Source organism: Poecilia reticulata, chromosome 11, assembly GCF_904066995.2.
Source record: "Poecilia reticulata chromosome 11, P_reticulata-male-v2, whole genome shotgun sequence".
NCBI classification, from domain to species: Eukaryota; Metazoa; Chordata; class Actinopteri; order Cyprinodontiformes; family Poeciliidae; genus Poecilia; species Poecilia reticulata.
Window position 1 is genome coordinate 22,415,564 of NC_088840.1, and position 24,961 is coordinate 22,440,524.

A 24,961-nucleotide genomic window follows, 5' to 3' on the forward strand; every position below is an offset into this window, starting at 1 on the left:
CTAAACACCACATGACTTTTAAAAACAGGGCTGCTATTGTTCACACGAAACCTGACAAAACACAAGACCAACTAGCAGAGATCTTGTTTACCTAAGAAATTTCAGTTTTATTTGGAAAAGATTACAAAGTTGGGAAAAGAAGCATCTGTAGTATATTTTACTCCTTAAAACTCATTGCTTGATTTCTTTACTGATTAAGTAACAAAGCAGACATAGTCGTAGAAATATCAGATAATTAGCTTAATGAATATGACCAACAGGAGAATAAATGCTACAAATGTTGTTGGGATTTTGTGCCTATCATACTAAAAATGCTACTAGACGCCCTCTGGTGTCCACCTAGTGGTCGAAATGTGAACTACAAGTGATTCATGGAAGCCAGTGTGAAATGTGTCGACCGCATCAAATTTTCCTGCTAAACTCTGATAAAACTGAGTATATTCTGAAATAAAGCAAATAATTTTGTTTGCTAGTCTTTTCTACATATTATATATTAAAATAGACAACATGTGACCAAAGTTCAAAGAGCTATTTCTAATTTTGAGTTTGAAGCTTTTTAGCGACACTAGGCAACAAACAAATTAAGAAATGTATAATTGTGCATGTATCTTAATAATGCAACTTCTGATTACAAAAAATAACTTACAAAGAAATTATTATTTACATACATTAATAACCTACAATATGGGATAGAAGTTTTTAGGATGGTACAGTAAAGGGAACTTTCAGTATTTAGCTTTATTTCAATCGCCGCAGAATGAAAACAAACGGTTATTCAGAAATGTGTTGAAATTTAATTTGTAAGACTGATTTTATATTGTGGAAAAAAGAGCTGGGAGCTCATGGAACTGCAGCAAAGGAATGTTGCTGTATTTAACAACACAGCACATAATTGTTAGGTAGCAATAGAAAGACATGTTTGACTTTTACAAATAAAACTGAGGTTTCCAGGTTCTGTCACATATAGTTATTTTATTTTTTATTATCTGGCTTTGACTAGACCGCTCTAATACATAAATGTGTTCCATCCTTTCGCTGTAGGTAGATCTCTGCCAAACTCAACTCTTCTGCAACCAATCCTGTTTTTCCCCAGGATTGGTTTGTATTTTCTGTAGATGGACCACCACAGCCTAATGCTGCCACCACCATGCTGCACCATAGTGAATTGTAGTTCAATTTGCTCATCTTCCAGATGTTTTTGGGGTCTCTTATGGCTTTTCTCTGCCACGTCTAGCCGTCCTGGGAACAGATCATCTGCTTTGTGTATCCAGGAATATTTGGACGATTATCAAAGAATTTCAAGGACAAAAACATTTGATGCTGAAAAGTCCAACCCCGATAAAAACAAAGGAAACGAAGCGTATCTGCTCTCTGATTTAGCAGGAATCAGATGATCAGGTTTCAAGTTGGAATAAGTCTTTATAGTCAAGGCGTGCGGTTATATGTGATACCTTAACTTGCGCAGTTACTTCACTCCGTGACGGCAGCGGCATGTTTCACATTAAATAAGCAAAAAAAGAACCAAAGGGGCAGATTACTTACAGGTGTGTGCAACAAATGCACTCACGTTAGTCTTTCCAACCGAGGGGGGCAAAAAGCACTCAACTGATTCTGTTTCTAAGCTGAAGCCCCACACAGAGGACCAGGCTGTCCTGACGATGCAGGAATGTCCTTACGATGCAGGAATGTCGTCACTCCCGAGGCCCTAAACCGAAATGACTGCCAATAAATGTAGGATGTAAAACAAAACAAAAAAAGCACACAAACTCAATTGGAGACAAAGATATAAAACCGAGGTCAGTCATTAACCAGTACGTAGAAAAATCAAGCAATAATTAACCTTCATTTAACAACATCAAGGGAGGCAGAGAGCTCTAAAACGAGGGAGGATGAGGAAAGAAACGGGAAAGAACGCATGGGAGTGAAGAGGAATCAAAACAGGGAAGTCAGAGCAGCTGAAGTGTTGGACCTCGATTGATCATCCAAACACGACGGATGACGGGCCATAAAGAAGAAGGGAAGAGCTACGGAAAGCTAGAAGGACATACAGCTTAATTTTTATCCCAGCATCTGATTGAATTTATTAAGTGAAAAAAGTTTTTCAAACCAACCCTGTGCTGTGTGAATAGACTGCCATCAACTGGACAAATATTGGCATTTTTACCAGAGTTTAACTCAAATGACGTAAAACAGCATCTCAATCACATTCAAGTCTGCAAGATCTCAAAATCTGAACCAAGTACCTTTGAAAAAAGACAAAACTAACTTACAAGTAACTTTTTCACAAGATGCAGGAATTTGTTTTAAGTCAATAATTCTTTAATATTGATTTTAAAAAGTACTAGTTCCACTGGCAGATTATTTGAATTGTAATATGGAAAGAAATTTCATGTTATAAGTGAAAAACGTCTGCCAGTGAAACTGTTTTACCAATTTTTAAGGATTATTTTTTCTCAAAAAGCTCCTAAAGCTTGGGGAAAAAAAGAAAAGATAGCTGTGAGTTTTGTCTTATTTCAAATGTAGTTATTTTGCACTGGAAACTAGGCTTTTTTTCCCTCACTTTTTAATAATAATAAAATAAAAAAAGACAAATGACAGAAAATAAACTTAAAAACTACCTTGTATTTAAATAATTTCTTCTGAGGGATGAACTTCAAAGTCAACTTAAATAGAAGCCGTAGAACACATGGCACCAACTGACAACTGGGTTGCTAGGTGACGGGCAGTGTTCCGCTGTGGTTGCTAGGTAACAGGTTGGGTTTTCCTGGGGTTACTAGGTCAAGTGCAGTGCCTGCTGATTTGTGACGCTATTCACCTGATTTTTGAAATGTCTTATTTCCAGACACCAAAAAACATTAATTAACTGCCAAAACACAAGTTGGTGCTTTTTTAAGCGCTTAGTCTTTTTTTCAAGCAGCAGAAACCCAAAAGGAAGTACAAAAATGTGCAAATTGTGAATTTTGCGTAATACATCCCCTTTAAGGTATTTATAATCTTGTGCAAAACAGGCTTAAGTGGATAAATGAGAAATCAGAAGAATTTTAGTGAATCTTTTCATCCAATTAATCGATTAATCTTCAAAATAATTGGTAGAATTAATTTGTAAAAGCAATAAACGGTTGAGACGTCCTACTTTTTATAGGCACTGTATAGAAATCAATGATGAATTCTGCACTCGGTCATAACTGTGGATCTCCAAGACAGCAAATCAATAAATGAAATGAAGTGGAGAAATGAAGAGGCAGCTCCAAGACTCGAGCAAACAGTGAAAGCAGCTGTAGGGTCAAAGTTCAGATGCCTTCGACTGATCACTGGAGATAAAGCAGGAAGAGAGGGGAAAGGAAGCTGACCTCTGCCGTTGTCTCTGATCTTTTGCACCGCCAGCTTGTAGTTGATGTCGGTCTCCAGCGAGTAGTCGTAGGCGGTGATGTTCTGGTCCCTCAGCATTTCGTACACGCCCTCCACGGTGAAGTAGTACGGCCTGTCGTAGTTGCTGTCCTTGTTGTTGTCAGTGTAGACCAGCATGACGTGCCGCATCCAATCAAACTCCTGCTGGAACTTCAAGCTGAACTCGCCCAGCTTTGCGTGAGTCGGGCCCGTGTTGGTGACTGCCGCATAAAACTTAAAGCCTGTGGCGCGAGCGCCGGCGGTCACCATGGGAACATCCCAGTGGGTGGTGAAGCGAGCGACCGGCGAGGAAGAGAATTCGCATCCAGGCCCGATGAAAGCCCAGGGATCGTGGGCTAATTTCAGGTCGACGGCCACCAGAGGCGCCATGGAGTCGGAGCAGTAGCCGTCGGTGTTCTCAGAGTTGCCGTTGACCAGATGCAGCTTCAGGCCCGGGAGCAGCCAGGGGTCACAGTTCACCCGTGAGATGGCCTGGTAGAGGGCCGGCGCTACCCGGAGCCACGACCAGGGATACTCTGTGTTGGTCTTTGGCAAGATAGCTGCGATGGTGACCGTCTGGCGGCCATCAGTCGCGTTGCCAGAGGCGAAGACGCAGTCGTCTGATTGGATGAGGGGAAGAAAGAGGAGGAGCAGGAGGCAGAGCCGAGGCAGCATGACGAAGAGGAGTTTGGTCGCCTGACAGACAGTCTGCAGGGAAAAGAAAACACTTTGATAAACATCAACGCTGTGGAGAAACATTCTGATAATTTACAGCAACTTAAAATGATCTGTTTTGAGTTACTGTGGGAAATGATTAATTTAAATAATTAACAATTGTAGTAATCGATTCATTGTCAACTAGCGCATACAGATGCTAAAAACAAATTCATTTTCTGAAAAAAATAAAGTCCAAACTGTTTTAAAAATATAAATATTTTGTATTTAACATAATAATTTTGGAAAAACTTCTAAAACTGGAGGAAAAAAATGGCGTGAAAATTTTGCTTGACTTGGAAATCTTGTCTTTTTTTTTTTTAAATCAACCCTCAACACTGGTTGAAGATCAGATGGTTTTTAGTTATACTGGTTACACTGGTATTATATACCAATATATATTGTTCTGCTTTATTTAAATGACAGTGAGGACTTGGAATTATTATGGAATTGGGTTTTTATTCATTATTATTACTACTATTTGCTTTTTCTCATTGGGAATTTTGGTACATTTGTGTATTTGTAACAAAAACCTTTCAATAAATATATGAAACACAAAAAAAACTTCATCTGCAAACACCTGCTTCACCTGGGTCAAAATCTGTAATAAAAAAACAAAACAAAAGCTCTTATTAAATTAAACTGGGTATCCAGTTATTCTTCGGTTAATCCCAAGAAATTGCTAGCAGATTAGCCTTAAACTGTACTGATGTTAAGTCAAGCAGAAAAGTTTATCATATTTTTAAGCTGCAGATGCAACGTTTGCTACAAATAAGAGTTCACTAAAGCACTGCTGTTACTGCAATTTTAAGCAATAAAATGTTTATTTTATTAAATTGTTTGTTTATTTTTATGTTTTATGTATTACTAATATTGTAAAAAATCAGCAGCGTGAGATTTTTTTTCATTTGATTAATCAATTAGTCGTCAGAATAATCAATTACTAAAATAATCTTTAGTTGTAGCCCTAAAATAACAGCAGCTTGTTTACTTGCTGATTTAATGCGTCTGGGTTTTTTTTTGGTGCAGAACGTCTCACATTAATGACGTTAAAAAATGTGTTTCAGGTCAGGAAGTGATTCAGAAACCCTTTAATAGGTGATGCATTAATTCGTTTCTGATTTGGTACAACATGTGGACGTGGAACAGATCAGAATAGTTCAGACTGCCGTGAAAAAGTTGCGTTCAGCTGCTGTGTGAACAAAGCATTTGTGTTGATCTATTACACAAAATCCCAATAAAAAGAAAGGGTGTGAATATTTTTGTCTGCCTGCTGACTGAGTTTTTAGTAAATAAACTTGTTTTAGTGTTAAACAGGCTGTCAGGCGAAACCTAAACCAGCTAAACTCTCCGTAGATCAAATTAGGAAACTTTCCTTTTCCTGTTAAATTAAATCCAGAGTGATTCATCCTCTTTTATGAATGAAAAGAACATCTCAAAACTAATGGATCCTCTTGAGGAACTGTTGCGGCATGTGAAACCTCAGCCAGCGTTTCCATGTGGGATCCATAAACTGTTACCCATTAGCACCATGTGGGCCCCATGTGTGCTTGAGGGTCCACATATATGGAAGTAATGTGTGCAACTGAGCTGTTATGAGCTAATTGCAAGTTAAACAGAAGGAGCCCAGCCTGTTTACCGTTCGAGTAATGAGTAAACGCTTTCCGACGAACAGAGACAGTGAAGATCTGATGCGCCGCTCTGTGAACCGTTCAGACGGACATCAGAGTGAAACGCAGTAAACCTGAGCAACGAATACTACATGAAAACATTTACAGAAGGTTTTTTTTTAATCTTTCACAGTTTCATCTGTGACTCACTGAGGCTGCCGGTGCGTTTCAGGTCATGATGTGATTCAGAACATTTTTAATAGGTGATGATGAACCACAGAAACCAACGCAAAGAGCATCTTCACTGGGGGAACTTAAACACTGAGGATAATTAATTACACATCTCATTTCTTTATCAGAAGGAACACCAAAGCAATAAATATGCGTGTGTGTTTGTGCTGCGGTAGATGTGTGTGAGCGCCATTGTTCTCATGCAAGCCTTCAGACTTATATAAGTCTTGCGAAACAGCAGCAGAGACTCAGCAGTCGCAGCAGATCAAACAGGACACAGCTGAGCCTGTTGTTCTGATTCATCTTTATGCATCTTCATCGTCAGATCAAATTAACGAGGAAGGAAATGGCAGCATCAACGTCTGCTAGGAGAAACTTCAAAAAGAGAGAAAGAAGTTGCTTTTCATTTACAGAAGCTCTAATTGTGACCTCAAATGAGTGAGATTAAAAATCACGTTAAGAAGATGAGATCTTTGTAATCTGGACGTAGTGATGGACCTGAACCTTCAGAGCCACTTAAAGACGATTACAAAGTTGGTCTTCTGTCACCTGAAGAACATTTCCAGGATTAAACGACTAATATCCCAACAAGATCTAGAGAAACTCATCCATATCTGTATACGGGGCTCAAATGGAGCCAAAATTGACTCCATCACCAGTTTTTAAATCCAGTTTGTCAAAGAATTATTTTAAAATCAGGAATAGTCAACTTAGTTCCAACATTTTTGGTATTTAGGAGTCTTTTCCTTCCTGATAGTCCACTAAACTGTTTGTTTGGGGACCAAAGTTGCAACATTGTTACATTTTCATCTGCTTTCTCCCTCCACTGTGTCAAACGATCCAAACTATTGAAAAACCCCTTCCCCTCCTCGCCTGTAGTGGCGCTGCACCAAGAACCACTGAAGGAAATGACAAGGAAACCTCTGAGGAAGACATGAGCGCAACTTCCTTCTACACAAAACGTAAACAAAAATGGATTGACATCAGTTTTTAACGCTTGGAGGATTTCTCTTTGGTTGTTGCTGAAAGACCACGAGTCATTTCTACAACCAAAGCCAAGCACAAGAGTTTGTGTTGGTTGTGTTTACCCAGAATTCCCTGTGTTGTAGTCCACTTCCTGCATTTGGAGCGGTCTTCAGTCCGCTTGCCGTAAAAACACAAAATCCTACCAAGAATTAATATATTCCAATATTGGAATATGAATATATATATATATATATATATATATATATATATATATATATATATATATATATATATATATATATATATATATAATATTAATATTAAGCAATATTAATATTGATTAATATTAAGCAATATTAATTCCTTAATACTAATTAAGGAATTATTCACACAGTGGATACTAGTTCCACTGGCAGATTATTTAACTTATAACAAAACATTATCTGCCAATAGAACTGGAACTTTTTCATCAATATTAAGGAATCATTTACTTAAAACAAGCTCCTATATCTTGTCGAAAAGTTACTTTTAAGTTTGATTTGTCTCATTTGAAGTGTGATAGGATATATGCACAGGAAACTAGACCAAAAACACTCGGTAAGATTTGCAGTGTATGCATTGTGTATGCATTCGAACCAAACTCCTAGGTTTCACTTTTTTGATCCGTTACGTATTCTCCAAACGAACCAGACTTTCAAGGCAAACAGACTAGAGTTTGTTTTAAGCGGATTAAACAGGGCTGGTGTGAATTCACCCTAAAATGCATCGTACCTGAGGATTCACAGACTTACTAGCCAGCACACATCAGAGTCACAAAGCTGGTCTGATCCAGAGCAGAAATCATATTTGTCTGAATTCTGTTAAAATATCGGTTTTTCCACATTACCAGTGATTGACGTGATGAATCACAGGGAGACGGGGCAAACCACAGAGAGCTTTTATTTCCCTCCACAGGGTGCCGGTTTGTTAGCTCCTTCCGTTATGGCTCTCTGACATTTCTCTGACTGAAAAACTCACCGCATACATCGTTACTTTATGAGATGAAATTTGAGTTGGAGACTTAAATAAAACTATTTTTGTCTTGGACTGGAGTTGTTTTATACATTAATACCAAACAGTCCCAAAAATAAAATTTCAGCTGCATTTTTAGCTTCACTGTGCTTGTTTTTTTTTCTCTTTCAACATTTTGTTTGAGATAATAATCAGTTTTTATAATGGAAGTGGGTAAAATTATCAAGAGCTCTAAGTGGAAGAATGTAAATATTACACATGCCCTTAAAAACATACCAGCATATCAGCAGTATATTATTACCACACAGTAATAAATGCAGTAATCTGTAATTAATGATATCTGCAACCACCATAAACTGACACTTTTTATTTTCTTTAGTTTTATGAGATATTTTTCAACTGTGTGTTCAGTAAATTTATGGATTAATCCAGAATTAATGTTTTGAAATAAAATTAAATTCAATGTGTGTTAAATTCAGCTGTGACAATTCGTTTCATAAACTCAAACATAGTTATGACTGAGAGGCTCAGAGATACATGCAGGAACACTCACATTCACTCACAGTCAGTCATAAATTAACACTCATGTCTGTGGACCGTGGGAGGAAGCAGGAGTACCCAGAGAGAACCAACAGGAGGCCACACTGCAAAAATACAGAATATTACAGAGGAGTTCTGGTCCAGTTTCTAGTGTAAATGATTTAGTACACTGGAAATACAACAAAACAAACTTACAAGTAACTTTTCAGCAAGAATCAGCAGTTTGTCTTAAGTTAATAATTCATGAATATTGATTTTTGATTATTGATTATTTCACTTTTAGCGAGATTCCTATGTTACAATATCAAGGAATTATTTACTTAAAACAAACTCCTATGTTGCTTAAAAGCTACTTATAAGTTAGTTTTCTCAAGTATACCAAGATATTTCCACTAGAAACAAGACAAAAATACTCTGTAATGTGTTGTATTTTTGCAGAGTGGAAGAAATAATAACAGATCAAACTAAAGCAACAAGACTAAAATGACTAATCTGTGTGTATTTTTGGCATGGCGATAAGGAATCAGAGTTTTATATTTTGGGTTTATTACAAGGTTTGGGATTTATTTCCCACATCTTTATTCCTTGTGTCCTTTATTTCAGAGTTTTATCTTGCAAAAAATGTTTCTTATTTTAAGTATATTTGCACCAGAACTAGAGAAAAACAATTGGTAAAATTTTGTTTTATGTATTTTGACTAATTTAAATCCAAAGACATGGTCATATTTTTATCATTAATAATAATATTTGGCTTTGGATTTAATTCCTGAGCTTTAAGAAATCTTTAAGAAAATTTTAAAATGTCATCACCCTTCTCTTAATGTCTGATTGATTAATTGCTTCATCGGGATTAAACATGGCGACTTTCTGGGTTAACTTTAACTAGACCAATAACTGTAATTAATGGTAATTACCTTCAATGAACGTAAACATGTGATCCAGATCAAACTCAGCAGCTCTGAGTGGGTTAGGCTGCTTGAAATGACAGAGGATTCGTGAACTTCTAAAGCCAGTCGGTTCTTTTACCTGTTCGGATCCTCAGAGCTTCTCTTCCTGCAGCTTCATGTTTCCCAGCAGCCAGAAGAACCAGAACCAGAACCAGAAGGAGAAGAGCAGCGTGATGTTTCCTCAGCAGCGCAGGAACTCAGGTTTTCACCGAACCCCCGCTGCTGCCGGCACTTTTCCGGTCCAATACAATCAGGAAAACAGAAAAAGGTCCCGGCGATGTCCCACCTTCCTCACGGCCACGCGCGCACATGCACGGTTTTTTTTTTTTTTTTGTTCTTTTTTCAAAGTGGGGGCACGTAAACAGGGCACGAGGGCAGATAACGCTCAGTAAGCGTGCGTGTCCGATTGGTTCCGAAGCTTTCCCCCCCACTATTAGACCCGACTTCAGGCGGCGCAGCGGACGGTTCGGGTCCGGTTTAATGAGTCCAGCTGGTGTGGATGAGGTTAGTGGAGGGGACAGCAGGAAGCCCACGCAGTTGTGGAGCCCCCTGGTGATCAGCCGCGCTCCCGAACACAAAACATTTCCTGCTGTGGGAATAATCTGTTCTCCCGAATCACACCCAGCAGACAAACAGGTCCAGATAAGACAGAACAACCAATAAAGACATAAACATTTTATGATGCTCATGATTAGTAAATCACCGGCTGAGGGATAAACTGAAGCGTTTATTCTAATTTATTTAATTAATGATGGCCTATTATGATTCAAATTAATATAGCTCTATATTAAACATGTTCATTATATTTTTTTATACAAAATCAAAAATTTTAGTCTTCTCATTTTGAGCTCCTGTCAGAATGAGCCATTTTATACACTAAAAACAACATCAAAGAGATGTGGAACTGTCCACAACAAAACAGCCATAGTGGAGCGCATACAGCGGTAAAACCAGCTGATCAAATGTCTAATGATGAAGTGGGTGGAGCTCCGCCTGGGTTGCTAGGTAACGGAGTAGTGCCCGCCCATTGTGACGTCATAATCTGGAGGTTTCTTGAAATGGTACTTTTTCCAGATACCAAAAAACATGAACTAATTTCCAAAACAGCTGGATGTTTCTTTTTAGAGCTTTTAGAAGAAGTAAAAACTCAAATAGAAGAACAAAAATGTACAAAAGTGAATTTTGCACAATATTGCCACTTTAAATCTGACTCTTCTCCTCACTGGTTTTAAATTGTTTTATATTTTAGCTCAACATTAAATGCATTCCATTTTGTTTCTGATCATGATTCATTCATTCACTCTATCGGGTGTCTAACGAACTTTTACATGAACAAAAACCCAAACGTCAGTTTTTTGATTGGCAGGGCCGTATTTACAAGCCTGTGGGGCCCTGGGCTGGAGACAATTGGGGGCCAATCAAATAAGAAAAAATTATTTTACTAACGCAAATTTCACTGCATTAATGGTTAATCCTGTAAATCAGCAGGTATGAACTGATGCTTTGCTTAATAATGATAATCTAATAAGTTTAATATTAGACTGTACAGTTTAATAATAAGGTCAATGCGTCCTCTAGCCAATAACTCCATGTTGTTCCCAAAGAAATCCACTATACCTGCACAATTTTTAAAGACTGAATATTGTTTATATTCATAAAAACAAAAATATTTATGCAGCTCAACTAATTTGGGCGTATGAGTTTTAAAGTACAATTTTGTAACCCATACATTTTTGTAACAACACAATAAATATAGGAAAAATAAGCTTTCTTCTTTCACATAGCAACAAAAACACAAAATATTATGAAGTATTTTTGGTCTAGGTTCCAGTACAAATCTCTCAGTACACTTGAAATGAGACAAAACTAACTTATAGGTAACTTTTGATTATTTATAAAAAGTCCATTGTAGATTTTTTTCACTTAAAACCTGGGAAAAAATCTGTCAGTGGAACCACAAATCCTTTTTTAATCAATATTAATGATTAAAGCAACTTTCTATATCTTGCTAAAAAGTTTCTTGTAAGCAGTTTTGTCTTATTTCAAGTGTATTTCAAATTATTTGCATTATAACTACACTAAAAACACTATGGAGGATTTTGTGTTTTTGCAGTGAACCAGCTTATTGCAACACTTTGATTGTTTAAATATTTTCAGTAATTTTTTTAAACAACCTCCCTCGTTTAAGATAACTGCACACTGCTCTGAACACGATGCGGTGTGGGAAAACCGACATGTTTGTTTTAATTTCTTAGATTGAATTTCATCGAGACGGCTGACGCAGGACGCTAACATTCCTGATCACTTAAGGTTTAATGATTCAACAATCTCTTATTAAACTTTGACCTTCTTTGGCTGTCGGCTCCCTGCCAGTCAGAGGCCGTCCTGCAAGTCGGCGCTAAACAAAACACAAGAACGCGTCTTCGCCTCGGTGATGTTCTGAATCTGCAAATCTTGACACCCACAACAATCAGGTTTATCGTGGACAGAATGTGGAGTCAACAAAAACTGTTTGTGTGTGTGTGTGTGTGTGTGTGTGTGTGTGTGTGTGTGTGTGTGTGTGTGTGTGTGTGTGTGTGTGTGTGTGTGAAAGTTAATGTACAAGACAAACATACACGTATGCATGACCCTCAGGGTGAGTGCGTCTTTGAACAGGATACACCCGGTGGACCAGGAAGCCACTTAGTAACACACACACAAACTCTCCCTCCTCTGTACCTCTTCCTGGAAATGATCACCACCCACCCACACACACACACACACACACACACACACACACACACACACACACACACACACACACACACATGTAAAAACACACACACTCCCTGCCCTCCACTCGTAACTCTCTTGTTAATGAAAAGACTCATTTGTGTATGTTTCTCTTGTCTGATGAACGAAAGCATCGACTCCAGGCAAACACCGGGGGTCAAAGGAAATGCCTCCACTGGGTTTCATCAAATTAACGGTTCAGAAAACTGAAATTAAAGTTTTTTTTTCCTTTCTGAAAGTCCTGGAGACTCGGTTCGACTGGGGATCAAAATGGCAACACTTGTTACATTTTCAGCCGGTGTGGTTTTCTCTCACTGCACTGCTTCAAACAAACCAAACTAATTGAAAAACTTGTTCCCCTCCTCGCCTGTGGGGGCGCTGCACCAACATCCACTGAAGGAAACGACACAGAAACCTCAAAAGAAGACATGAGCGCAACTTTTTCACTTTGACTATTCCTCAGGACTTGATTTTATTTGTATTAATGATGAAATTTCAAGAAGGGTCTTGAAAATGTTGTTTGCTCTTTAAATGTTAACCGTTATAATCCTGTCTTTCCTGGGAATTTCAACTTTTTTATTTCTTATTTAGAAAAAACTTGGAAAATTTGGAGTTTCAAAAAGTCAAACACTTTCAACTTTTGGAAATTTTCTGAATTTCAAATCAAACATTTTTGTCTTTTGAAATTAAAAATATTCTATTTTTTTCTTGAAAATTTCTGAAATTAATCTCAAATTTATCAAATTTATTTTTTCTAGCAAATTTTCAACTTTTGGAATTTTTTTTATTTTCAGGTCAAATTTTTGTCACTTTTAAACTCAGAAATGTAAAAGTTTTTTCTAGAAAATTTCTGAGGTTGATCTCAAAATTTCTGAAATTTTCAACTTTCAGAAATTTTCTGACTTTCAAGTCAAATCTTTTTAACTTTTGAAACTCAGAAATGTCAAAGTTTGTTGTTTTAAATTTTCAAGATTAATCTCAAAATTTCTCCTCTGTTTTGCTATCTACAATGGCACTAATATTCCATCATACCGTCAAGAAATATCAATAAATATGAAAATGTAATAAAATGCATTTTTCTGTGCAACTTAGTAACAGAAATCACACTTCTTTATGGGTCTGGTAACACAAAATAACACATGGGAATGCTTTTCAAGAGCAGCATTTGCTGTGCCATGCAGTCAGAGCCGTACAAAAAGAAGTCATACATAGCTTTTATTGTCATTTTTATGTTTATCCCATCAGTGTTGAACATGCTGCATCTTTACTGAGCCAAAGTAAATGCTAAACTGGACAAAACATATTTTGTTTTTCTTCTGCAAACCAGCCATCAACACACAATGCAGACCTTACATTCCTCCCCAGGCGGTTTGACGAGCACGCTCTCACTGATTGATGTGAAAACACCATCGCAGATTATAGGTGGGTAAGTAAACAGCACACTGGCTGCAACGAACCACAGGTCAGTCAGGTGAGAGCGACAAGAGACGTCAATGGTTGTTAATGAGTGTAAATACCTGGAATTCCTCACAAGTCTGTTCAAACAGAAGCCAATCTGCTTTGACAAGGAAGCAACAACAAAAACACACTCACTCATATATATATGTACACACATATGTGTAAGTGTGTATTCAAGTATTAAAGTAGTCGTTTCTCAGAGTAATTAATTAACTATCCGTGTCCTTTTAGTTTCTGCTTGTCCACATTTCTTGCGTTCAGTAAGCGGAATATTTTTTTCACTTCGGATAAACACAAACCCACCCAGAACTGCGAGTTTAGTTCGATTTGAGACCAATGTTGCAACATTTGTTACTTTTTTCAGCTGCTGTTCCCCTCCTCGCCTGCAGCAGCGCTGCACCAAGAACCATTGAAGGAAACGACACTGAGCGCAACTTCTTTCTTCAAGAAATGTAAATAAAAACGGACGTTCATCAGATTTTAACGGTTGTAGGATTTCTCTCTTGTCCATTTCTCCTGCTAGAGCTAAACTCTCGCATTTGTTTGGGTTGTATTTACCCAGAATGCCCTGCTTTTGGAGCGGTCTGATAGGCTTTCACATATACATTCAAACCGTCCCACAGTTCACTTCAACCACATCAAGACCTGGACGGACCGGAGTTCACTTTTTTGGTCCAGGTCAGAGTTCACATTAACTGAACTTTCTAGGCAAACAAATTTGAGTTCAATGAAAGCAGACTAAACTGGTGCGGCGTGAATGCACCCTGAGACTCTCCAGGTTTCCTAACATTCATGTTTTTGGACTGTAGAAAAAAAGCAAACCTCTATAAATCCCAAAAAACCTGCAGCTGATCAAGATTTGAACCAACAACCGTCTTCCCAGGAGGCAGCCATCGCACCTGTTACATTCCTTTAGTGTCTGAATCTTTTTCTTGTGTTTGTTTTTGGGTTATTTATGTTCAACAGGTCTTGCCATATGCAGTTCATTTCTCTGTTTATTATTGTTGTCAACGTGTTGCCGTATTGGTTTATTCCTTTGTTTAGCTTCGTTTCTTCTCTTCTGTGTTTGAATCTATTTTTCTTAGATTGCTGCAGGCTTTTTGGTATCTAGAGCCTTCAGTCCTAGCTTAGCTTCCTCTGTGTTAATTAGCCTCCTCCCTCAGTTTCCCTGCTTTATCCTCTCCTCAGCTCTACCTCGTTTCCTCTGATTAGCGTTCCTGGTTCTTTAGTCACTTTCCATTGCTGCCTCAGTATTTGAGCTCCTGGTTTTTCATTGTTCATAACTGGATTCTTCTGTTTTGTTTCTCCATTTCAGGCCTGATTCTTGTTCCATTCTCCAACATGGCAGCTCCACCCTTTTCCACAATGATAACAACATTAGTCATAATACATCTAATTTAATTTAGACAGAGACAGAATGTGAACATATCGGTCCGAACCGTTGTACCTGCAAAATTTTTCATCTGTTGAGGCATCTCAGACCAGAAGGAAAATGTAGTAAATAACAAAGAAATCAAAGAAAATCTGTCCGAAAATGAAGTTATGGGTAAAATATGGAAATTACATTTGACAATTTCCAGAAGGGACAATAAAACTGAATGTAATTTTGAAAATGTATCAAAATACTTTGTGGAAAAAATGAAGTAACAACGCCTTAAAGATGTCTCAGACGTCTTTTAGAAATCTGCACATTTTTCTATCAAATATGTCCAGTTTTGCTTTGATCCTACAATTAGACAAGAATATTTATATATAATATATAAGGGGTTTAGTTATATTTATAACTCAGCCTTGGTATAATCTGACCACATTATACATTCTCAGTGTTTCACTTGTTATCCAAATCTTCCTCAACAAACTGTAATCAAGCCTATAGATGTTTTTTCTTCAGCAGTGGAGTCTTACGCAGGGAGTGTGATTGGAGGCCGTTGTGGTTTTGTGCATTATTTTGTGTTTTACTTTGTTTTATTCCAGGTTTTATTTGAAGGTTTCCATTTCAGCTGGTTTTTAGTGACAGACTCGTCCTTTCACTTTTGGATTACGACTCAGACAATATAAAAAAGCTTTTTATTGGCTGCCAGTTAATGTTAAACCAGTTTATTTGTACACATTGAATGCTTTCTAAAAACAGCTGGTTCCCAAGCCTCGTTGCACATACATTTCTTCATGTGTTCAGAACTTGTTCCCTGTATTTGGTTACATATCTTAATTTATCAACTAATTTATTCTTATTGTGTTTTACGTGTGGATTATTTGGTTGTTGCAAACAGCAGGTGTGAATTTAATGTCAATAAAGAGATTAGACATAAATGTACTGTTTTCAAAACTTATTTTACCTGCAGTATCTTAAAGTTTTATGCTTGTTCTTCAAATTAAATTCAATTATTCATCACTACAGATCAGAGCTTTCAAGTCAGGAATAGATTCTAAATCTCCCAATTTAATCCAGTCAGAATAAGTAAATTGCTGGCTGTAAACGATCCAGTTTAAAAATTAAAATTCACCCATTTTCTAAAAGAGAAGTAAACCAGTGACTATAAAGAAAGGAGGATAAATCTCCTCAATTAAAGCTGAAACGTTTGTTCATCTGTTCCCATTAAATATTAAAGTCCACTATATACGGTCTTCACCTTTGATCACAGAACTAATAATAGATTTATTGTTTATAAACTTAAATGTAATAGTTTATATGATGAGGCAATAAAGAAGCAGTTCAGGTGTTACGTGACGCAAAGGTTTGGATCTTCCATCTGTGTTTTAAACCGATTTAAAGGTTCAATTTCAAGCTTAAAAGCTGTAGTGACATCTGGTGGAAAAACTTTTATTACGTCTCCTTTTTTATTTTTTACTGAGCTCCTCCAGGCCAGCCGCGTCCAGATCTTCACATTCAGCGAAAGTTAAAGTAAAACCATCACAGAGCCGCTTAAATCCATAGCAGAGATGTTTACAAGTCAAATTTTCAAGTCTAATTTTGTTTCAAATGACTGAAATTAAAATTCTGCCATCAAATTTATGCTAATTTACCACATGAACAACTAACACTTGAAATTATTTTACATTAATTCAACAATTATCTTCACAATTTTTTTTAATGGATGCAAAAAAACTTAAGATTTGCTTTGAAAATAATTTTAAAAAGTGATCATTATAAATATAGATATGGATTTATGTTCAAATTAAGAAAAAAATTTTTTAAATGATATTTATCTAATCCAAAGCAGTTTCTATCATTTCTATACATTTACAAGTATAATATTTTATCAATAGTTAAGATTACAAAATGAGAAAAACGTATTGGTCATGTTTACAGATGCAACCCTAATCCATTAAAAACAGCAAATAAATGTTTTTCATGTCGTTATTTTTAGATTAGATGTCTTGTAACAAAAAACAGACTTCAGCCAAATATGTATAAATTAGTAATAATGTATTGAAGAGCTTTTTATTGGTTGTACAAACATAAACAACAAACAATATGATGCTACACGTCTCCAACTGTTTATTTTTTTTATATATTCAACAATATTTTGATGTAGAAAATGGTGATCTCAACTTTCCTACTAAAAATGCCAAGAAATTTTGTCGAACCTCATTTAGAACTTTATCTCTTTGGTAAAAACTAAATTACAGCAGATCTTTGGAAATAAAGACTGTTTAAACTAGTCCAAAAACATTTAAGGACCTTCAAAATACTGTAGGATTTCTTAGAAAATGACTAAAATGTCAAACTCAGTTAAAACTCAGTAAAAGATCAGGTCTGTCATGACTGAAATGCTCAAATTTCATTCAAACAAACTCAGAAAATCAACAGATCTTTCTGGTAGAGCGTCTCCATATGAATGCATTTTGTTTGTTTTTCTGTAAAATGTTAAAAGGAATAATCTGAAAATGAGAACTTTGTATTCTTCAACAGGCTAAAAATGTATTATTTGGTAGTCTAGTTCTCCAGTTCTCTTATTCTTTCTGGTTTCCACTTAAACATCTTTGTCTCTCATGTGATCACTGTTCAACAGGTAATAATGTTTTATTATTATTTGTAATTTATGAGTTTGAACTAATCTGACTCTCTACAGCTGGATGAAGTCTGTCTGGAGATCCTCCTGCCCTCTCGTTGACTCCCTGCTGTTGTGGACCACCTGGTGAACCTTCATGTGAACGTCTCGAGAGCGTTTCTCCTGGTAACTTTTCCCGCATACCTGGCAGCTGTAGGGTTTCTCTCCAGTGTGGGTCAACAGATGCTTCTTCAGGTCAGTTTTGGTGACAAAGGCCTTGCAGCACAGGTGGCACCCAAAGGCCTGCTCCTTCCTGTGGAAGCGGATGTGGGTTTCCAGGTATCCTTTGGTGGAGAAGCTTTTGCCACAGAGAGAACACCTGAATGGCTTCTCTCCTGTGTGTGTTAGCATGTGGACGTTAAGTCCTCCCATTTGCCTGAAGGCTTTCCCACAGATGCGGCAGGGGAATGGCTTTTCGCCCGTGTGGATCCTCCGGTGAACTTCCAGGATTTGGACAGAGGCGAGACTCTTCCCGCAGGTATCGCAGGAGACGCGGCTGACAGTTCGGTTGGTGTTGTGGCTCCTGATGTGCGTAGTCAGAGAGGTGTGCTCGGTGTACGTCTTCCCACAAAACTCGCAGATGTACAGCCTCTCCCCACTGTGGCTCTTCTTGTGTCTCCTCAGAGCACCGGGTCGCGGAAAGCACTTCCCGCAGATGCTGCAGGAGTATGGTTTGATGCCTGTGTGGGTCCGCATGTGGATCTCAATGTGTTGAAAGGTGTTGCCACATATGTGGCAGACCTTCCCTTTGTCTTTGTGGCCCTGCAAGTGATCGGCCAGCGTCTCAGATGGCAGCAGATCCTCACCGCACACCCCACAGACAGACTGTGAAGCGTGGCGCTTGGCATGTTTTCTTAGATTGCCTTTGCTCTGATAACTCTCTCCACAGACTTTGCAGCTGTATGATGGACTAACTGACATCTCTGCATTTTGACTTTCTGTATTCTGGACTTCCTGTTCTCTGCCTAGTGGACGCTTGGCGCTGTGGGTCTTCTTGTGTCGCCTCAGAGCTCCAGGGCGGGGGAAGCGTTTGCCACAGACGGGGCATCGGTATGGCTTCAGCCCTGTGTGGATTCGCATGTGTGTCTCCATGTTCTGGAAACTCTTCCCGCAGACAGTGCATGTCCCACCACCCTCCCTGTGAGACTCCAAATGAGTCTGCAGAATGTCTGATGAATCCAGCTGCTCCCCACACACTCCACACACACATCTGGAGTTGCTGCTGTGTGTCGCTGCGTGTTTTCTTAAGAAGCCTTGACTGTGAAAGGAATCTCCACAAACTCTGCAGCAGAGTGAATCATCAGGAGGTGGTTCTACGTTTACTTCCAGGTTAGTTATGTCTGAACTATCATCCTCCCCTTTGCGGTGATCTTCATGTGTCTTCAGATGTTCTAAAACCATCTGGTTCTCAGCAAATGTCTTTCCACAGACCTGACAGGCGCTCAGTTTCACTCTGCTGTGGATCTTCTTGTGCCTCTTCAGTGCGCTGGCCCGTGGGAAGCTCTTGCTGCAGAAGTCACAGCTGTACGGTTTTACCCCAGTGTGGCTCCGTACGTGAGTTTCCATGTTCTGAAATCTCTTCCCACAGATCTCACAGAACCTGCTCGTGCCAACAGTTTTCCTGTGGGAGGCGAGGTGGTCGGATAAATCTCCTGGACCCTCCGGGTGTTTTCCACAGACTCCGCAGAGATTTTCAGGAAAGTTTGCGTGCGTTTCCGCGTGTCTGATGAGATTTCCTTTGTGACGGAAAGTTTTCCCACAGATTAAACATTGATTACTTACAGGTTCATCTCTTTTATCTTCTGTGTTTGTCTCTTTTTCATTTGAGGAGTTTTCGATCCATTCTTCATCACTTTCAGCAGCAGAAATGTCTGAGGAGGCAGCAGTTGCTGCGACTGAACGCAGCGGGAGGTTTTCATCATCTGTGGCCTCTTTGGCGGAGGAGCCAATGGAGACTGACGACGAAGAAAACATCTTTAGTTCATACAAATATTTTAACTTTTGTCAGATTTTCACATAAAACCACAATAATGTCCTTAATAGTAGAAATTGGGCCTGTGGCAAGCAATAAATCAATTTTCTCTTTTCTCTTTCATCACCAAAAACTGAAGTCTTCAGTCTGGTGCTTTCGTCTCAACTTTTTGTTTTGTTTACAGAGACTAAATAATTCATTTTATTTGTTATTTTTGTTGTCTTGTTTATTTATTTTGGATATTTAAAATGTTCATTAGAATGTAAGGTTTATTGATCTTTGAAAAATGTTGCATTATAATACTGTTATCTTACCTGAAAGATGAGATAATAGTATCTTATCTTTCAGTTACCTGATAAGATAAGGTATCTTATCTGATCTGATAAGATATGAAATTGTTTTTTTGAGAAAATGGTCTCAAAACAACAATATCATTGCTTATCTCAATAACTTCTGGGACAATTTATCACCCAGTAAAATTTGTTATTGTCACAGGCCTAGAAATAACAAAACAAAAATGGTTGAAGGCGTGCACATACTTTCACAAGACCCAGTTTTTTACTGTTTACATAAAAAACGGATGGTAAAACTTTTGTATTTATTAATGGCATTAGAAGACAGACATTCATGAAAGCGATGAAGAAATATAATTTAAGATAAAATTTAAGTCAAAAATGATCAAAATCGACCAATTTCCATTTGACTAAAAGGCCATATACTGAAAAATCTTATTTTGTTCACTAAATGCAGAAAAACTGAAATATTCCCTCTTAATCTGTCTTTAATCTCATCAAAGAGCTCATGGTTTGGCCCTCTATGTTTAGAGAAACCTAATTACGTCAGGGAGTCGTTTTCTGTTCGTTTCAGAACTACCTCAAGTTCGGAAACTGCAGCTCATTTTTGTTGTGCGTTTAATGTTAGTTTCATGTAATTGCTGAATTAAGATACAGTCTACTCATATGAGCCTATATGGGTCGCAGTTCTTGGAAACATAATGAGACTCTGGGGCTCAGACCTCGAAGAAAACAGGAAATCAGTATCAGTCAGCCATCAATAATAAAAAAACATTTATGCCACAATCTGGGCCAGAACGCAATGCTGCAGAGCGTCATCAGTGTGACAAATAAGTTCATTTAGTTGTAATATAAAGCTCCAATTTATTTACTTTACAGTAAAACTTAAGATCTGATTTTCTTATGATAGTCAAATCACTCTGCTGATCGGAATCAAATAACGTACCGATGGTATCAGCAGATCTGGGAATATTTTTACCCTTGTTGAAACAACAGATTTCCCAGAAAAAATGAATGACGAGAAGAAAACTAAACATATGAAATCAGATATATGGATATAAAGACAAATAACCCTTTCCTCTCACTGTAAGATTAAGACCAAACATTTTCCATTCCATTTAATTAAATGATTTTTTCAAAGTCTGGTCAATATAACTAATTAGCATTAAATAGATTAGTGCAGTAGTGAAAACACTTTTTTAACTTTCATATCTAACTATTATGCAAAGGGGCAAAGCAGTAAACTGGGGGACCTTTAAGAAGCCATTTTAAACTCTAAACTGGTTGATGGTTTCATTTCTGTTACCATGGTGATTTAACCAGGGTGAAAAACATCTAGATACCTAAAAAAATTTAAATTACTCTACAAATTAAACAAAACTGCATCGACATCTGTTTTGAGAACAAAATTTTGATTTTTATATGGTCAAAGAGGAGTAAGATTAACTAATTTCTGACAAAATATTGATTTGTTAAACGGGTTGAATAAAAGCTTTATGTGAATAGTCCGGGATTAAAAGAAAATGTCTGTTTCAGGGTATTAAAAAAAAAAAAAGAAGTGAAGTATTTGTCATTATAACAAAATAAATATGTATAATAATTAGAAATCTACCCATAATTCTACATGAATGACGCTGCTACATTGGATTTACGTTTCTTGTATTTTGGTTAGTAAATGATCAGCAGCTTGATTCTGATTGGTCTCTGGTTGCCTAGCAACAGTCGCGCTAGGCTGTAACATCAAGCTAGCGGTTTTCACCTGTTCGCTTCAGCAGAACCACCGGACTCAGTGCGGCCTCCAGCAGCCGGTTCTGCCGCTCCAGCTGCCGCCGGTACTCCTCCACCTCCCGCTCCAGAAGCTGAACAATCAGCTCCGCAGCTGAAGCCATCCCGTCCGTGAGAAGCGGCCGCAGGAGCCGCACCATGCGGCCCGAGCCTCTGACCGACTGGGCTTCCCCGGCGCGCCTCTCCAGTGTAGCCAGGATCTCCTCACCGACTTTGGAGAGCAGCTCCGACACCGAGTCGGTCAGGGGCCGGAGCCCGCAGCTCTGGGGGGACACAAACAGAGACATCCCGATGCAGAGCTCCGTCCACCGGGCTGCAGGAAGGAAAACAGTCCGGGTCATTGAGAGGAAGCAGAGGCGCAGCGCCCCCCGCAGGACCGGAGGAGCTGAACATGTCCAATTCTTTCTGTGGTCCAGGTTTATTTAACGTTCACTACAGTTAAAAAATAAGCAAAAATAATTTAATATAAAAATATATACTTTGCTTTCTATTTATTTTTTGACGTATTATAGTACATTTAGTACATGAAATGACATCAGACTAATGTAGTGCTTTACAAAGGATTCTCAATAACGTTTAAAATATGATTGTATTTTTATCTCTTAGTTGTATGATATTATTCTGTTTTCTGCGCTACAGTATTCTGTTGTATGATGTTTTAATGTTTTCTGAATAGGTAGTTGTCAAGAATGAGAATTTGTTCTAAACCCGGTTCAAGGTTAAATAAATAAAAAATAAACTTTAATTTCAGACAAAAATGAATAGTAAATATAAGAACACCATAAGCAGTTTTCAAATGATTGATGAACGTTTATTAAGGGAAAACATCCAAAGCAAACAGTTTTCCTCCCTCAGTAACACAGTCCACACTTTAGAGTGTTTCTACCACAACCTGGTAGCATTTAGTTGCATTCACTGGTTGAAAACAAGACAGGATTTTTCTGATCACCGGTCCGGGTGATGAGGCTCAAAATAGGCCCAGAGTAGCTTTTAATTTCCAACAACATATAAAAAAACGTTAACATATAATCAACATATTACACGTCCTGTAACGGCTTTAAATGTCAGTTTTTGGTTAAACCAGGTTCAGAGGAACATTGTGCTGAATTCATGAAGAATCCATCAGCATCAAGTCTTTAAAAAAAAAAGAAACAGAGACCGCATGCCAAGAAATGAAAAACAAACACATTCAACAGCTTCTCTTATAAAAAAAACCCTTCATAATATCATCTACAGAGTAAAAGATGGAGAAACAAGAAGCAAAAGCTGCATCACAGATTAAGATCAATGCTCAGTATTTTGATTACCTAGAAAAGAAAAAATATTTAAGTAGAAATTAATATCTAGTCAGTTTTTAATTTGTTTCAGCTTCTACACTGTAAAAGCACAGAAATTAGATCAAAATACTTGAAATTAGACCAAGTATTTTGGTCTAATTTCTAGTGAAAATGTTTTAATACACATGAAATATGACAAAACTAATTTATAAGCAACTTTTCAGCAAGATATAAGAGCTTAAGTATACTACTAATAAACAACGACAAATTACACTGGTAAATTATTTCACTTCTAACATGGACAATGTCTTGTCTTAAGTGAAATAATAACTACGTTTTCATGAAATGAAGGAATTATTTACTAAAAACACATTCCTTTATTTTGAGGAAAAATTATTTGTAAGTTAGTTTTGTCTTATTTCAAATGTGCTAAGATATTTTCACTAGAAATTAGACCAAAAATACTTGGTGAGATTTAGTTTTTACAGTGTAGGTATAATAATTAGCACCAGAGGTCCAATTTATCCAATCTCAGCCTCAAACTTAAGGCGATTATAATTAGGAGAGATGAACAAAATCACCAAACCATAACATTTGACTAAATGAAACAGAAATATTTACATCTTGTCTGAAATGGTAAAAAAAAATGCATCAACTGTGGGACAAAATGTCAAACAGAAGATTAATAAAATCAGTTTCATGCTTGCAGCTTCTACTGGAAGCTCTTGATGCTCCAAACTGGTTTTACATCAAAGTAAAGAAACTGGACAAACCAGAGAACAGTTTTACTTTCACACCAGATCCTGCAGAGTGATAAATGACCCTGGTTTAGTTTTTCCATCCAACAACTATATTTCCATCATATAGTCAAACTACATTGAGATGCTTTGACTGTATGAACCTCATATATTATCTAGAGTTTTAACAGATATCTTCATATCTTCTCTGGGTTAATTTAACCCTCCACCAATTTGTAGTTCCGTATAGCTTATAATTTGGCAGAATAAATGCACGTAAATCGATTCTTATCAGTTTATTTTGACTTTCCAATCAAATATTTTCATGAATAGCAAAGATAAAATCTTTAGAAAATGTTTAACTTCTCTAATTTCTGCATCCTCCATTTCTTTATTCTCTCGACCTTGTTTGAGACACTTTATTGTTATGGTGAAAGTAAAGTAACAGTTACAGGAACGCCGAGATACTAACGCTAAGCTCAAATTAATTATGTAAATTATTAAACTGACAGTGAAATGGGGACTGCTGCTTTGCTTTTTGAATTATTTTTCCACTTCTGGGTCTGATCATCAATTTATTCCATGTTTACACTTAAAAATCTGATTCAATAGATTATTGATTATTATTTAGCAGCTCAGTTTCTTCACCGAATTGGAAAAACTCCTTAGTGTTTAGTGTAGGATTTAAATTTTTGCTACAGCTCTTCGTTGTGTGCAGAGCCAAAAAGACTGACTTAAACGTCATTTTAAAAAATTATACCAATTCCAATTTTCATATTTTTTCACTTTTGTTTTTAAACAAAATTACAAATAACTTTTAAAATCGTCCTTTTTATCTCTTTTAGGGGATAATCTGTTAATTCCTCCATTTCCTGCTGGGCTCAAACGTGCAAGCTGTTTTTAAGAATCTACAAGAATCTGCTCTTATATGTTTGTAGTAAGAAAAAGAAATGACTGTTTATGTCCGGATCAAGAGATGAGACCACAAAGAAATCCAGAAGTCTGTTTTCAGAAGAAGCATAGAAGACAGCAAGTTGGATGCTGATTGAATTATTTGGGTTTGAAAGATAAAAGTCTTTTGGAAAACCTGGATTTTTTTCCATCAATCCACTCCGGGAGTTTCCATAGTTCAGAGTGATGTCAGCATGCCCAGGGCGGCCATCTTGTTTCATTTATTTGGACTTTGGAGTGTTAGGCTAAGATTGGTTT

General features: G+C 37.4%; 2 protein-coding genes across 2 annotated transcripts in view; both read right to left on the reverse strand.

The window, feature by feature from the left end:
- npr1a (natriuretic peptide receptor 1a) overlaps positions 1 to 10,016 on the reverse strand; it is a 45,561-nt gene extending 35,545 nt beyond the window's left edge. Inside the window, exons 1-2 of the mRNA XM_008422285.3 lie at positions 9,486 to 10,016; positions 3,351 to 4,095 (exon numbers count right to left, since the gene is read on the reverse strand). Coding sequence (XP_008420507.1) covers positions 3,351 to 4,062 — 712 coding nt within the window. The 5' untranslated portion in view covers positions 4,063 to 4,095; positions 9,486 to 10,016. The remainder of the gene's footprint in view (positions 1 to 3,350; positions 4,096 to 9,485) is intronic.
- Positions 10,017 to 17,046: 7,030 nt separating this feature from the next.
- LOC103472648 (uncharacterized) lies at positions 17,047 to 22,154 on the reverse strand. The gene is made up of 2 exons (XM_017307402.1): positions 21,713 to 22,154; positions 17,047 to 19,643 (listed from the first exon to the last, which is right to left on the reverse strand). The coding sequence occupies exons 1-2, from the start codon at positions 22,077 to 22,079 to the stop codon at positions 17,704 to 17,706; spliced, it is 2,307 nt and encodes a 768-aa protein (XP_017162891.1). The 5' UTR covers positions 22,080 to 22,154; the 3' UTR covers positions 17,047 to 17,703.
- Positions 22,155 to 24,961: the final 2,807 nt, after the last annotated feature.